General features: G+C 45.1%; 1 protein-coding gene across 2 annotated transcripts in view; it reads right to left on the reverse strand.

Moving 5' to 3' along the window:
* The window catches only part of SHISA6 (shisa family member 6), a 234,628-nt gene that overhangs the window by 174,326 nt on the left and 45,855 nt on the right, over positions 1–14,447 (reverse strand). For both annotated transcript variants that reach the window (XM_085240271.1, XM_085240272.1), the window contains exon 4: positions 12,034–12,129. In XM_085240271.1, the coding sequence (XP_085096397.1) occupies positions 12,034–12,129 (96 nt within the window). The remainder of the gene's footprint in view (positions 1–12,033; positions 12,130–14,447) is intronic.

Below are 14,447 nucleotides of genomic sequence, written 5' to 3' on the forward strand. Positions count from 1 at the left end.
GTCCTGTCTCTGTTTCGCCAGTTTCAAAATTAAGTTAGTAATCCCAAATTATATGTTGGGTTTCTTGGGAAAAATTGTGCAGGAAAATGCTTTGCAAATGGTTAAAATTATTTCTACTTTTGCCATCCATCCCCCCTGTTCAGTGCCTTTTCTGAGTTCAGCCTAAATATTTCAAGGTACTTCCTTCTTATCTGCATATGAAAAGAAGCCAGCAGCTCTGAAGGGCTTGTTTAGAAATTCCAACAGCAGCTATCTATTAGGTTTTCACTTGCTCTATTCAAATCTTTGTTCGCATCTAAGGAATGAAAGCTCCATAATGAGAATGATCACGGGAATGCATGATACTCCGGAGAACAAGAAGAAAAGCTTTTCCTGGTGGCAAGTTGGAGGGAGATGAGTGATGAAGGCCATGATGGGACCTGGACAGGCTGCCCCAGTGGCTGTCTGTTAGCTATGGCTCTCTGCATCCTTCACATACTGTCAGGATCTGTTCCCCTTCTACTTCCACACGAAAAACTTCAGAAGAACCACCAGCCACCTCAGGAATCCTAAGAAATAAGACCAGAGATTCAAGATTTTCCAGACAGCTTCTCTGAGGAAGCTCCTCACTGGAACAGCAGGAACTCCTATCACTCACCAAAGGAAAAGTTGGAACTGACAATGTCCTATCATCAGGAGCTGCCCTGTTAAGTCATGGAAGGATGCTTCAGCAGTGAGATATGGAGGTGTTGGGCCATGTGTTTGTTTTACATGGCAGAATTGGTGTCAGGATGTTCCACCAGACACTGATGGTGCTGAAGGATGCTCAGCTGCTGGAGGACCTGACTTATTCTCTCCTTTATGTTTGGAGGGCACAAGTGGGAAGGGGACAACTTGGCACCCTGTGGCTACCATGCCCTAATCTGCAGCCAGCCTGGAGGCAGGGAGCAGGGCTTTGGTAGTGCTTGAGGTACAAGGTAAAGTGCTGGTGGTTTGTGGGTTCAAATGCATGTGTCCCTTTGGGCTGCAGTCTTACTGCACTCCCAACACCATCCTGTGTCTGTGAGATTCACAGGCAATGATTACACTGCGTAAAAAGGCATTTCTTGCTGTAATGCTCAGTAGAGCACTTTTAAATCAATGCCTTTCAGGTGCTATGCAGAGAGAATGCACAGTATCCAAAACTACTTTCTCTGTCCCAAAGCTATTTTATAAACTTCTATCTGCTGAAGCACACACACTTTATCAGGCACTTTTAAAATCTTCATTCACATTTTGCTTCCTAACATGAGTCTCAGGTTATTCTCATCACCTATATTTGAACTGGCTCTATTTTTAGTTTCCTAATTCAAAATGAATATGAGGACGTGCCTTTTATAGACAGCACACTCTTAGTATCTGAGTATATCTTGAATTAATGACAGTAACATGTACTTTAGAATAAAATGTGTTACATTTAAACAATAGAGGCAGGGTGATGACATAAGAAGAACAGATAAGAGTATAGCACCTTAATAAAATGTTGAAGGTTTGCATTACCAGAGACAAATCTGTGTGCTGTGTGCTCAGAAATGGGCACACATACAGAACAGATCTGCTCAGAACCAGGACTGTGCAGGATGAGGGTTTCTATACTGCAGATCCACATCTTGCTGTCTGCACTGGCATTTTTCTTACTGCCACTGTCGGGGCAGGCTCCATCTCTATGCCTTACCCACAGAATTTGATAGCAAAATCCAGTTTGACCCCGAGAGCCAGGGATAAATATTCAGTCTGATCAGTAAACTCCTTTTCGTTCATATTATAAGCACATTTTGCCCAAGCATATTTAAAGAAAAAGACACTAACATGCTATCCTTGCTCAGAGGGGAAAATGTAGCTTGGGAAAACAAATGCAACACTTTCTCAAGATGGAGAACAGGGCAAGTGTGCAATAGAAATGTGGTATGGTCTGCATTGGCATACACGAGTGTATTTTCTGCCACACATCCAAGCCAATGCCATTGAAATCGATTCAAAAACACCAGTCATTAGCAGAGAGTGGGCTTGGAATCGGCTCTTTAGTTGAGGAACTAGGCTGTGGTCCAGAAACTGTATGTCAGCTATATGAACTCCTGGCAAAATCCCAGCTTCTCTCTTCATTCACTTAATGCTACGACTATCCAGAAGTCAGAAAAAATGCCATGAATAGATCTATTCCTGCTTGAAGGCTTCCTGCTCCATGCACCTTGTTTCTACAGGGACTGCCTCGTCGTTTGCCGCCAGCTGAAACACAGCTGTTAATCTAGAAAGAAAATCAGTGAAAAAGAGATGCTTCTTGCTTTTCACCTGTCAGATAAAAAATTATAGGTTCAATCTAACCACCAGTCTTAGAAATTGTTGCAGTCCCAGGTTCTGGGAGAGCACCAGCAGCAGCCTCAAGGCACTGAATGGAAATGATGCCCTCATCTCGAAAATCCTTTAGAGAAATCATCATGACTTGCTTTATATGAGAAAATGAGAGCACACCATTATGGTAAGTGAGTTTGGTCATCTATTTTCAGGAGCACAATGGACATAGCATGAGGGATTTCAGGACCCTGGGGAATTTTATAACCAATACCTCCAAGAGTATGCAAGACAGAATGGGATTCCTCAAGTTCTGAAAAGAAATGGGGATGCTTTCAGAAAGAGAACATCTATCCTAGCAACAAGCAGTAGCCTAGCAGTAGGAACGGTCTCAGCCCTCCAAAAGAGATGCTTTTTGACAGAGCTGTGGGGGACTCAGTACAAACTCTCCTCTCCTTTCCAATGTCTCTGATCAACCCTAGACCTCTATCCTTCTCAACAGACCATAACTTTTATGGCTCTTGCTGGTCTATGAAAAGAGGCAAGGGGTTTTGCTCTGGAAAGTATGTGCAAAAAGAAAAAAAATATGTTCCCATTCCTCAGCACACAGCCCTCCCCAGTGCCCCAGTAAGATGCATCCTTAGAATCACAGAATTCTAGAATGGCTTGGGTTGGAAGGGACCTCAAGGACAAGCAAGTTCCAACCTCCTGACACAGGCAGGATTGCCCACCACTGATCATGCACCAGATCAGGTTGCACAGGGCCCCATCCAGCCTGGCCTTGAGCACCTGCAAGGACGGGGCATCCACAACTTCTCTGGGCAGCCTGTTCAGCACCTCACTGCTCTCTCAGTAAAAAAAACTTCTCCTGACATCTAATCTAAATCTTCCTTCCTTTAGTATAAAACCATTCCCGTTGTCCTATCACTACCTACCCATTTCTTTGTGAGATTCCTGCTCCTTTGAGGTTCCTGCAGTTTTTGTCCATGGAGAACAATAGCAAACTTTGGACTCCGCAAACTTCCCCAGCCTACAGAAGAGGTATGCCACAACCTGGTTCCATAACCTAAACTGCATCACAGCAAAGCCACTCTGGCATGTGGGAAATTGCTAAGCCTTCTGTCTCCTTGAATGCCCAAAAAGTAGCTCAGCAATTAGAAATATCTTCCAGCTGAAGCAATACCCTTCATGTACGTGCCAGAGATAAACCACTCCTTCTCTGGAATGGCTCCAATTTCTCAGATCTGAGCTTCACAATGAAAACTTCTTAGCAGTCCCTTCAATACCTGCTGTGCCAACCTATGAAAGCACAGGCCATCTGCATGGGAGCACTTTCTCTAGCTCAAGGCTTCCAGCAGCCCACACTGTATACTGGCACACTGCAAGGAAAAGAAGCAGAGCGGAAGCCACATCCTGTTGGTGATCTCAGCTCTGAAAAGGTCTGGGGCAACAAAGTGATGCTGTAAGCTGTGAAACCTAACATTCCTGCTGTCCTGTGCCAGGAACTGGCCTCCAGGTTATTGTCAACTCAGAAGGAAGAAAACATTTGGTGTATGACTCTTCCTGATTTATCCCCACTTAGGAATTGTGGTTCCCATCCTCATGCTGTGACTTCTAGACAGTACCACAATGTGAAACGATCACAGCCATGGGCCTGTGCACAGACAGATGGAGATTAATCTGCTTCAAAGAACAGAAAAAGTCAATAAATGAGCTTAAGTCTGTCTCTCAAAGACTGTCTGCATTTACATTTATGGCATTCGTTGTTTGAAGCCCCTACAACTGTCTACCATTTTGTAGTGACTACTGAAGAGTAAACTGAAACTCCTGGGATCAATTTTCCTACGAGTGAGTATTAAACCTGGAAAGCAAATCTGGAAAACAAATCTAGGGCTTGTGTCTCCGAAGACACTTCTTAGATGATGAGCCAATGTTCCTTCCACGGGCATTAAGAAGATAAACTGTATATAATATATTGGCTTTGCTGTAACGGTACATACTTGGCACAGCCAAGCTCTTCACTTGCTGAACTCTGACTATGGGACTTGGTTGTTCTGAGGAAACAGGAGAGATCAGAATTACAGATTCTGCTGCTGAGTCCTCCATATGCCCCCAGGAATCACAGGTTTTCTTTCATAGCACTTCAATATTCCTTATTTACAATCTGCAAACACATTACAATTGATTGGTGGCCTGCTAAAGAAACAGTATTGCAAATCCAAAGGGGATTCCTAATTTCACTTAAAAGCCCTCTGTGAGGAGATAACCAGCCTGAGGTGCTCAGTAACATTGTAGTAGAAAATCATACGGTTATTTTATACACCAATTCTTGATAATAAATACAGAAAAAGACATTCTTCAAAGAGAAGTTTGCAGCATGCAGCTGAAGCTCCTTGTTTCACAGGTAGCTGGTCTGTGATTGCCAGTTTTTCACCAGCCTTCAGCTCAGCTTTCAAAGGTACCTGCCAAAATGTTGCAGAAAGTTGACAGACTCCCTGTGAAAGGGCATCCAATAGGCAGGGCTTTTTTCTTCTCCTCTCAGCTACTGCAATTTATTTTGATATACTGCTGGCACACAGCAGTATGAAGAGAAATCCATTCTAGAGCACCACATTACTGAAAAGCATTCCCAGGCACTGAGCAGAATGCTGGCTGTGGTTGGGTCTGCAGGACAAGTGGGCAGCAAAATAGTTTGCTAACCACAGAAGAATGAGTGGAGCTTCTGTGCTTTACATTGCCATGGAAACATAAGGTATCAGCAGTGGCAGGGTGGTCTTTTCTTGCTGAAACATAAGTTTTAATGCTCACTGAGTAAGAAAGAAGTCGCCCAACCTGGTGAGCATCCTCCCTTCCTGATTCAGTCCCATCCGCGTCCTCCAGGAAGCACGCTTCATGAGGCCAAGTTAAAAACACCATCAACAGGTGATGCAACATGAACTCTGAATGACAAGTGCCTCTTCACACACACCGCTGAGGCTGCCTGCAGGAGGAGGTTTGGCTGTTGCTGCAGGAAATGGGCTCTGCTCAATAGCCGGCTGTGGGCTTCTTGCCCCATAAAGCTGCACCTCCTGGCTTGGCAGTGATATATGTGCCCCATGCCCTCCTTGTGGTCATTTTTCTGCTGCTTAATAAGCTCTCAGATTAGCTACCAATCCTCCTTCTCATTGCTCACTGAGAGCCCTGTTCTAAAAGTTTCTCTGCGTTGTGCTTAATGCCCCATTTGCTGCCAGTTGATGAGAAGGCAGAAGGGTTCCAGCCCCTCACCTTGCTTATTTCAAGGCATTCAAGGCCAGAAGGTGACCTCAGGGGCTGCTCTGGGTTTGCTTAAGCCCACAGAGGCGGCATGCTGCACAGCTGCTGCAGGCGCTACTACGGTTTCAGCGACCTCCTGCTCTCCTCCCTGCCAGATATTCGGAGGGCTATAAAAAAGAGCTGTCCAGACTGCTGAGAAATGGACGGTCGCGCCTGGAGTCGGCTAAATAATTCAGAGTGGATTGAAATGCCCTATTGCGTAATGGAATCTTTTTGCAAAGCCGTGCAGCAGTTTCCACATCCCAATGATCCTATTTTCAAGTCAATACAATTAGGTGTCAGAATATGCAATCGTTGAAATTAATCTGGAATCAGAATGCAAGGGATCTTTAGCGCACACACACTGCAAGACACCATCGAAGTCATTAGACATTATCCAGGATGAACATAAAATGATTCATTGGGATGCTGCAGGCTCTGGCTTTGACATCTCCCCATTGATATGACATGTGTAACAAATGTTTAATGAGAAAAAGGACTCAAGACACCTAACCCTCAATTTTCACGTAATCTATTCATGGCGTGTTACAGATGCAGGCATGAAAAAATGACCCTTAAACTTCTTTTTTTTTCCCCAATTTTAATGAGTCTGCTGCACGTGAGGATTACTAATGACAGGGGAGGCAGTAAACTCCACCTTGTAGATGTTTCATTGCATGTTTTGTAGGGGATCAATGCTGGGTTATAACAGATACAAGCCAAGACCCCCAAAGAACAGATTGAAGGTAAGAACCTGGGCTATGGGAAAGAAACACAAGGCTGCCAGGATGGCAACAAGAAAACAGCTACAACAGCAGGGAACCAGGGGAATGCTGGAGAGAGAGGAGTCAGATCGTTCAAACTGCTAATGACAAATTAGTTAATAAATCTCTTCCCCTAGCACACTCATCTCTGATTCATATTTACATGCCAATGGACCAATAGAACTATTGGTTTCTGAGCTGCTGCTTGCAAAAGGAGCTCAGCCTTCTGTATGTCGGGTTCTCCAAAAGGAACAGAAGAGTGTGGAAAAGGGGAATGCACGCAAGCACATGTACAAGGGGAGGATATGGTGCCAGCAAGTATAAAAACCTGATCCCGTTTTGCCCCACGCTGTATCACATCTGGCGCCTAAGCAAAGCTGGCAGCATGCTGAATGCTATAAATCCACGGAGGTGTCTGCATGAAGATTAGTTTGCATACAGATACGTCATTTACAAAATACAGAGCCTGTCGCAGATATTCTTCAGCTTGCAGAAAAACCAAGGAAGGTGGAAAGGATGTGCAAATGAGGGAATACAGTGGATGGGTAGGTCAAGACATCTCAGGAAGGAAATGATCTGATGGCATGGGACATTCCACAGCCCTATCATTATCAGCACGCTCTTCTTAGTGTCGCACTAACACCAACTTGCAGTGTTTTGGGGAAACTGACACAGCCACGAGTCAACTCCTGGTGCTTCCCAAGCCCATCCAGCAGGAGGGCAGCACCTCACCTGGGGGGCAGCCCAGACACAGTGCAGGGAAAGCTCTGCAGCTGCGAGGGCAGAAAGAGATGAGAAAGTGGAGCTGCCACCCACCTCCGCTGGCTGAGACAGCAGAGCAGCTCGGGAAGATCTTGGTTGCTAAGTATGATCTAGAGCTGCATTGTCCTCTTTTGTGTTTGTAGGAGGTTCCCTTGTAGCAAACATGAATGCTACTCCGTCAGAAAGAGCGAGCTGCTGCTTTAGTCTTGAGGCTTGTCTTGCAATAAACCTGTGTGCTGACCCTGATGACATCAGGCCCTCCACCTCCATGTGCTGGCACACTGAGTTACTGTGGGAGCACAGTGGAATCCCTGCAGGAGGCTGCAGGGTGAAGGTCTGGCCATGGACTGGCAGCAGATGGTGGCACGACACCTCCCTCAGCTCATGCTAAACTGAGCCCAAGGGAGGAGCAGCCACGAGGCGCAGATCAGCTCTCCCCCCCATCTCTGTCTCCTCTCACTTTCACAAACACCACCATTCCAAACCCCAAACTCGCACAACAGCTATTTTCCACTGCTCTGACACCTCGGGATGCACGGTCTGTCTCTGTTTACAGCAGCTCATTCACCTGCACGTGGCCTGGGAGGAAAAGGCGATCATTTTCCAAGGTAAGACAACCACAAGGACAATTTTCTCCTCATAACTATGTGACTGCATGAGGTACCAAACGTGCTTCAGGACAGCAAGAACAGAAGCCCCATCAAGAAATACCACATTCAGGCTGTACATCTTGCCACATCTACACCAAATGTCACATGATAAAACCTAACTGTGGGTAGCTCTTATTGCTCAGTCACCAGACCCTACACCAACATCTTTTTCACACTGCCCACACTGCAGGATGCTCCAAGGCGACGCCAGCAGCAGAGTCATGCTTCAACAGCCACATCATGCTGTCTTGTGTGTAAGGTTCGATTTTCTTTCCTGCCTACTGGCACCACTGGAGAACAACTTTGGTGCAAATTTTAGAGTGATGCTTCAAGAAAAAAAAGTTTCCTAAAGGCATGAGCTTACATGAAAGTTGCAAATTCTAGGAAAAGTCTTTTTTTTTTTTGTTCCTGAGAGATGACTCTGCAGTAGAGGAGTCTGAAATCCCACATTCTTCCTGCTTCACTCTTCCCTCATCCCCAGTGCTCAGTTCAACTTTTCCTGCAAAAGCCTCACTATATTTAAGATTGTTGTAGCGCTACCAGGAAAACAAAGAAGTGTTTTAGTTATGAAGCAAGCTCATCATCTGCTCTACAGAATCTCTGCTGCTGGCAGAGATTGGTGAAATACAGAAAGGATTGGTGAAATACAAAAAGGATTGGTGAAATACAGAAAGCCCAATTCAATTCCGAAACAATTTTTAGAGTGTGAGGCTGGCAGTGAGAAAACGAAATGAAATGAAATACAATGAAATAAAATGAAATAAAGACTACATTTTTTTAACCTGAAAACTCAACAATCTTGATCTGAATTGAGTTTACTGTTCTTTAAGACATATGGACTCACTACAGTTCAGAATCCCCATGGCTGCTTGCCCCATGTTTTGTTGCGGCCAGGTGAGTTTCTGCAGCAGCCTGTGTGACCAAGCAGAGCCCTGGCAGGACTGTGAGAATGGTCCTTGTTGGGACTGCCTCAACCAGGGACACCTGACGTTAGCAGGATGCTCTGAGACTCACTGAAGAAGCTGTTTCTTTAATTAAGTTAGTGCACAGAGGAATGGGATTTCTCCTGTCTTCAGTGCTCCTGCTCGTGCCACTGGAGCACTGAACTCTCCTCGTGAATCCCGTAGCAATTAGAGCAATAGTAACTACTCCCATGCTAGCAACTACAGGCGAGATTCAGCTGCCATTGATGCTACAAGACCCAACCCCTTACAGCTCCCCCTCTTGCTAGACTGTGAAAAGAAGCACCTCTTACCATCCAGGAGACACTGGCACTCATTTAGAGGTACATGCCTTGCAATACATGGAATTGAAGGCTACCATTTCGGAAGAAAATGTCCAATTTCTGGCTATCTAAAGCTAGATTAAATTATCTGCATTGTGTGTCTCTCCTGGGAGAGCTTGTACAGCCTTTGGATTCATTCTGAGGTCACCGTGACAGGCTGACACTGAAGCCTTTACCATGGTTTGAAGAACAAACTATGCAGTGATTTGATATATTTAAATGCCAGACGGTGATGCAGTGCCCAGTGGAGTGTCATGTAAGATGCATAAATCACAATCCTGAAGGAGCTTGTGGATGTCAGATGTGAATATGCTGATTTGGTAGCCATGGTAGTTTGGCATCTTTGTTTTCTGCCCAAAACAGACTAGTTACTTGCTTTTAGATATTACCCAGCACTTGTGAGTCCTGCTACAGCACAGAAGACGGTTGAGAAAACACCAAAAATGTGAAATATTGAGATAAACTTCATTGGCTTTGTTCAGCCTAAGAGCAAGAACCCCCTTCCATGGTGGGGTAATGACAACACAGGACATGGTTATGTTAACAGTAGCTGAGGTGTAGATCTTCATTCATTCACTGGAACTGAAGTAAGATGAAATCTGAGCACAAAGTAGCTCAGCTAAAGCTCAGGAGTGTATCCCTTGCAGGTGCACTCATCCTTTCTGTCTACATGTCCGACTGTGCTGCCAGTCCAAGCACTATACAGGGAATCTATCATGTAATATTTCCAGAAATAATCCAATCACATAGGGCGCAATCATAATGACAGAGATCCTAAGTTACTTGCTACACACAAAGCCCCTTCCTTCCCAGCACAAATAGGCAATTAAATCAGATCACAAACAAAGACAAACCTACACATTTACTCAAGCAAACAAGACAGTTTGCCTGCAGAATGTGTGCACACGTTAATCACTTGCACCAGTCAAGCATGGGCATGTGAATTTACCATTAGGAAGTTAGAAATTAACACTATGGTACAGTTCAAATAAAATGTGAATTTACAGGTAGCTTAGAAGTAAATTGGAAAGACAATCCATTACTTTTGGTACATAAACAGCTGTGTTAGTTGAATTTCTTCAACTAAAAGCCTGTTATTCACTTTTATCAGATAGGGTGGAAAGCACCACTCTATCTGATGGCTGTTTGGCACTCTGATACATACATAATTTGGCTCCCATTGCCCACTCTACCATTTGTCAGGGATGGGAAAGGTGCTCTGCGAGGCTTCCAGCAAAGCCACTGGGAAAGGTGTGACAACCACTGGCCCATCTATGGAAGAACAACCCCCCCCAAGCCTCCTCAGTTGAAGAAGGAAAGCAGGTTTTATTTTTATCTGAGAAGGAACTGGAAAAGGCATGTTGTACAGAAAACTGCTCAAAGATGAGTGAAGTGTCAGAGAGAAAGAGGCAGGTTGCAAGGTTCTGCCCAGGGTTACCATGCTCTTGACGAGGGCCATCAGGACACACCACTCAGCAGAACGTGCCTCTTGCTGCCTTACCCTAAACACAAAGTTAGGCCTAATGTGATGGGACACGACTGTAAAACCTCCTTTGGGTGGAGAGGAGAAAGGGAAACGTTGTGTGAAACGCCATCCATGAGTCCTTCCTTGAACCACTTTAGTTCCCAGCCCACCTGAAGGTTCATGGTGGTTTTCTCTGCTTTCCTTCCACCGGTGCGGTGCCAGGCTGGAATTGCAGGGTATTGTATTACAAGTCCCACGGGTGCTGCCTCAGCCTCAGTAAACTTTATTTAAGCACACACAGACATACACAGACAATATACATATATTTGTTTCTTCTCTGACAGTTCTACAGGACCAACACTGCTTTGGATGACACTCGTGGAGAATTTGAAAAAGTGCAGGAAATGTAAGGAAAAATAAAGGTATTTTAATAATTTGTGACTCGTGGTCATCCACAGAAACAACACAGGTGCATTCAACCAGGCGAGCACATGGACACATCTCCACATACAGTACATTTTGTCTATATAGGTTATCTCCACATACATTGTGTCTATAGAGATGTACAGCAGTCTCAGTAGTCAGCAGGACACAGGACCGAGGCGTACTGGCACGGCACATGCTTGCACACCCAGTGCCACAACCCACTGCCAGTGCACCCGTGTGACACAGCCGGGGTGTGGGTGCAAACAGAAAGGTGCTCCCAACACGGTCTCACTGTACACCATAAAAACTCACCAAACAGGCAACAAGGTCATAAAACAAACGTTCCCCCGGGGTTCTGGTGACCAGCCAGGTTTGAGTCAAATCACACAGCTTTTTCGTCACCACAACTCCTGGGATATGTGGTTACTTATCTATTATAGCTACAGCTGTCTCTCAATATATATCATATATACAGTACATATACACAGAACATACACAGAGCAGTATATGTATATTTTTGTGTTTTCACGTTTGTACATTATATCACAGATTATATGAGCACATAAAATATACGTTTTGGACCTAAAAAGAAATAATTTTATAAAATACTCATAATATCCCCCTCCCTTCCCCACCAAAAAAAAGAAAAACAGCCTGGAAACTAAAAGAAATCCATAAACGCCCTCTGGAACTGTTACTGCCTGCCCTGGGACAGCATGACACTCCTTCCCTTTCCCTTTGTAAGTACAGCAGCACAATGGTGGTTTGCATCCATGCACCCAGGAAAACACACAAAGAAGTATAAATTGTTGGACTGCACAGTCAGAGCGGAGCCTGGAGGCTGGCTGTTCGACTCAACACTCTCCCACTGTCTCCCCTGCTACGATTTAAAAGGTTCTGCCAGGAGCACAGTATTTTACCTGCAGCTATATCTGCTAGACTAAAGCGACTGACTGCAGTCCAATACTGCTCTAGCACTTAGAAGCCAGCTTTTGAGTTATATCTTTATTATTATTATTATTATTATTATTTATTTATTTAAAAGAATCTTTTCTATTTAGCAAAAAATTGTTTCCACTGTACCCTTCGTGTGTCCTCGTCCTAACGTGACAAACCCGGAGGAGATGAAATTATGGAGATCTGGCCCTCCACTTCGATAAATATCCTTCCCATAGTGACCTGGCAAGGAAAAGAAAATAAAACAACTTTATTCAGGTGTTTGTATAGGTGCAGCTATATGCCATGCAGCCCCGCTGCTGCCCCCGTACACGAGCACCAAGCCCCACCACACGGTTACCTGATGAATGATAAGCAGAGGGCTTAGCAGAACATAACTGCAGCAATACTGCATTTCTACATGGGCAAAGGCTCAGGAAGAACAATTGAGTATTTTGATACTTCCATGGCATGAATGGAGTCTGACAGCGGAGCCAAACAGCCTAAACTTGCTGAGCAAACACTCCAAATTCCAGAGGTATCACACAAGCCCTTGGCAGCATTTGCAACATAACTGCTGAAGTTTTTTGCAGCCCAAAAGTGAAGTTGCCAGTATCTCTCTTGTCCCAAGTGCCCATTAGCAGCACAACAGCAGACTTTGCCTTTTAGCTGTGATTTATTTGCTCTGGTCCTTGAACAACATCCCCAGATCATTTCTCAAGCATGACAGCCTTTTGCAGAACACTTCCTGAGAGCTCTCTTAGTCCATCACAACAGAGTGGTACCAACTGCTCACAAGTCATCCAGCTTTTCAAGGTTTTCATATATTAATAAGGAAAAAGGGCTTCTGGTTACCATGCAAAGCTCCAAAATGAGGACACAGATAATTTTCCAGACACTCTTTATCATCTCCTCCTCTTTTCATGTTGTTAATTTTGCTATCCCTTTTTTCACAAACAAAGATAAGATAGGTGCAGGGGGAGGGAAGCAGGGCAGCACTGGGGGCTGGGAACGCAGCTCCTGCCCTATTAGATTCCAGCTTCCCATCCTCTCTGCACAAGCCTGGGGTGCACATGCTTGGGATGCATCTCTGTTCCTCCAACCCCCGGTGGCTGTGAGCTGGGCTCAGCAGATGGTGCAGTGCATGGCACCCGAACGGAGAGCTGAGTCAGGAGGCAACGGGGAAGGCAAAATGGGATCCCAGATCCAGGTGGAAACGCAGCCTGAAGGCAGTGTTCTGGCTGGCTGATGGTGCCTCTGACAGATGCTACAGCCCTTTCCTGTTTTTCAAACGGAGACAAAATACTGTGTGTTCTCACACACATTCAGGCTTTTTGGGAACATTGTGAAAACTAAAACACAATTCTGAAATCTCATTAGTCTGCAAAGTCGTCTTCTTTCCCTTTTTGCCAGTGACTACCACCACAGTGCCTAGACAAATCCTAGTGATCATAGCATCACAGAATCACAGAACCATTAAGGATGGAAAAGTCTACTAAGATCACCAAATGCAACACCAACCCATCCCCATCATGGTCATAGACCACATCCCTCAGTGCCACATCTCTACAGTTTTTGAGCACCTCCAGGGATGGTGCCCCCCACCTCCCCGTGCCAATGTCTCACCTCTCTTTCTGAGAAAGAATTTTTCCTAATATCCAACCTGAATGTCCCCTTGCACAACTCAAGACCATTAGCTCTCAATCTTGCAAGCCATTATTCCCATCACCAAAGCACACCTTTCATACGGCTGGGTTGAAGGTGAGCACCCTTCCCAGGTCTAACCTGCCCTATAATATGCCCTGCTGTGGAGCTGAGCAGGCTGCAAACCCCACCCCCTACTTGTGGGACTGTGCCACCCCAGGAGCATGCTGAAGATCCCTGGAGAAGGCTCACACATGGTGGTGGCAGGAGATGCTGAGATTTCTGAAAAAACTGTTTATTCCAACCTACTAGAAAAAGCATCCCACTCCTTTTCCTCACACAGCATTGCTGGTCAAGGTCAGCCAAAAGCTCCCTGTAAACGTCTCAAAACACACAAAGTGTTTCTACAGGTTCAGGAGAATTAGCAGCAAGAGTTTCCTTCTTACAGCAATGCAAAGTGGTAGCAAAAACCTTGAAACGTGGAGGCTTTCACCCATAAATCCACTAAGAAGTTCCTAGGAAAAAAAGAATTTTCTGTTTGCAGAGGAGAGGAGCTGGGCTGCTCTCTTGCTCTTCCCACCTTGCTCCTCATGCCCTGCATGCTGTGTTGCAGGGTGAGGATGGCACAATTTGCCTATGAGTGCCTGCAAGCTCCTCCTGCTCCATGTGAGATCTGCTTTTGCCGTGAGAACCTGAAGGGGTGTGTGGTCACAGTGCCCAATTCTTCTCTTTTTCTCTACTGCATTTCAAAAATGGGCTGTATTTTCCCCTTAAACCGATTTCTGCTCAGACATCATCAACTTCTATGCTCTCAGAGCCAGCTATGCAGGTGACTGACACTTCAGCAGTGCCATCACTTAGCGGTTTTAAATGAGGATAAAAGAAACACACAAATATGTGCCATTACCTCCAGCTGA

This window comes from Meleagris gallopavo, chromosome 20 (genome assembly GCF_905368555.1).
Source record: "Meleagris gallopavo chromosome 20, MGAL_WU_HG_1.1, whole genome shotgun sequence".
In the NCBI taxonomy this organism is placed as follows: domain Eukaryota; kingdom Metazoa; phylum Chordata; class Aves; order Galliformes; family Phasianidae; genus Meleagris; species Meleagris gallopavo.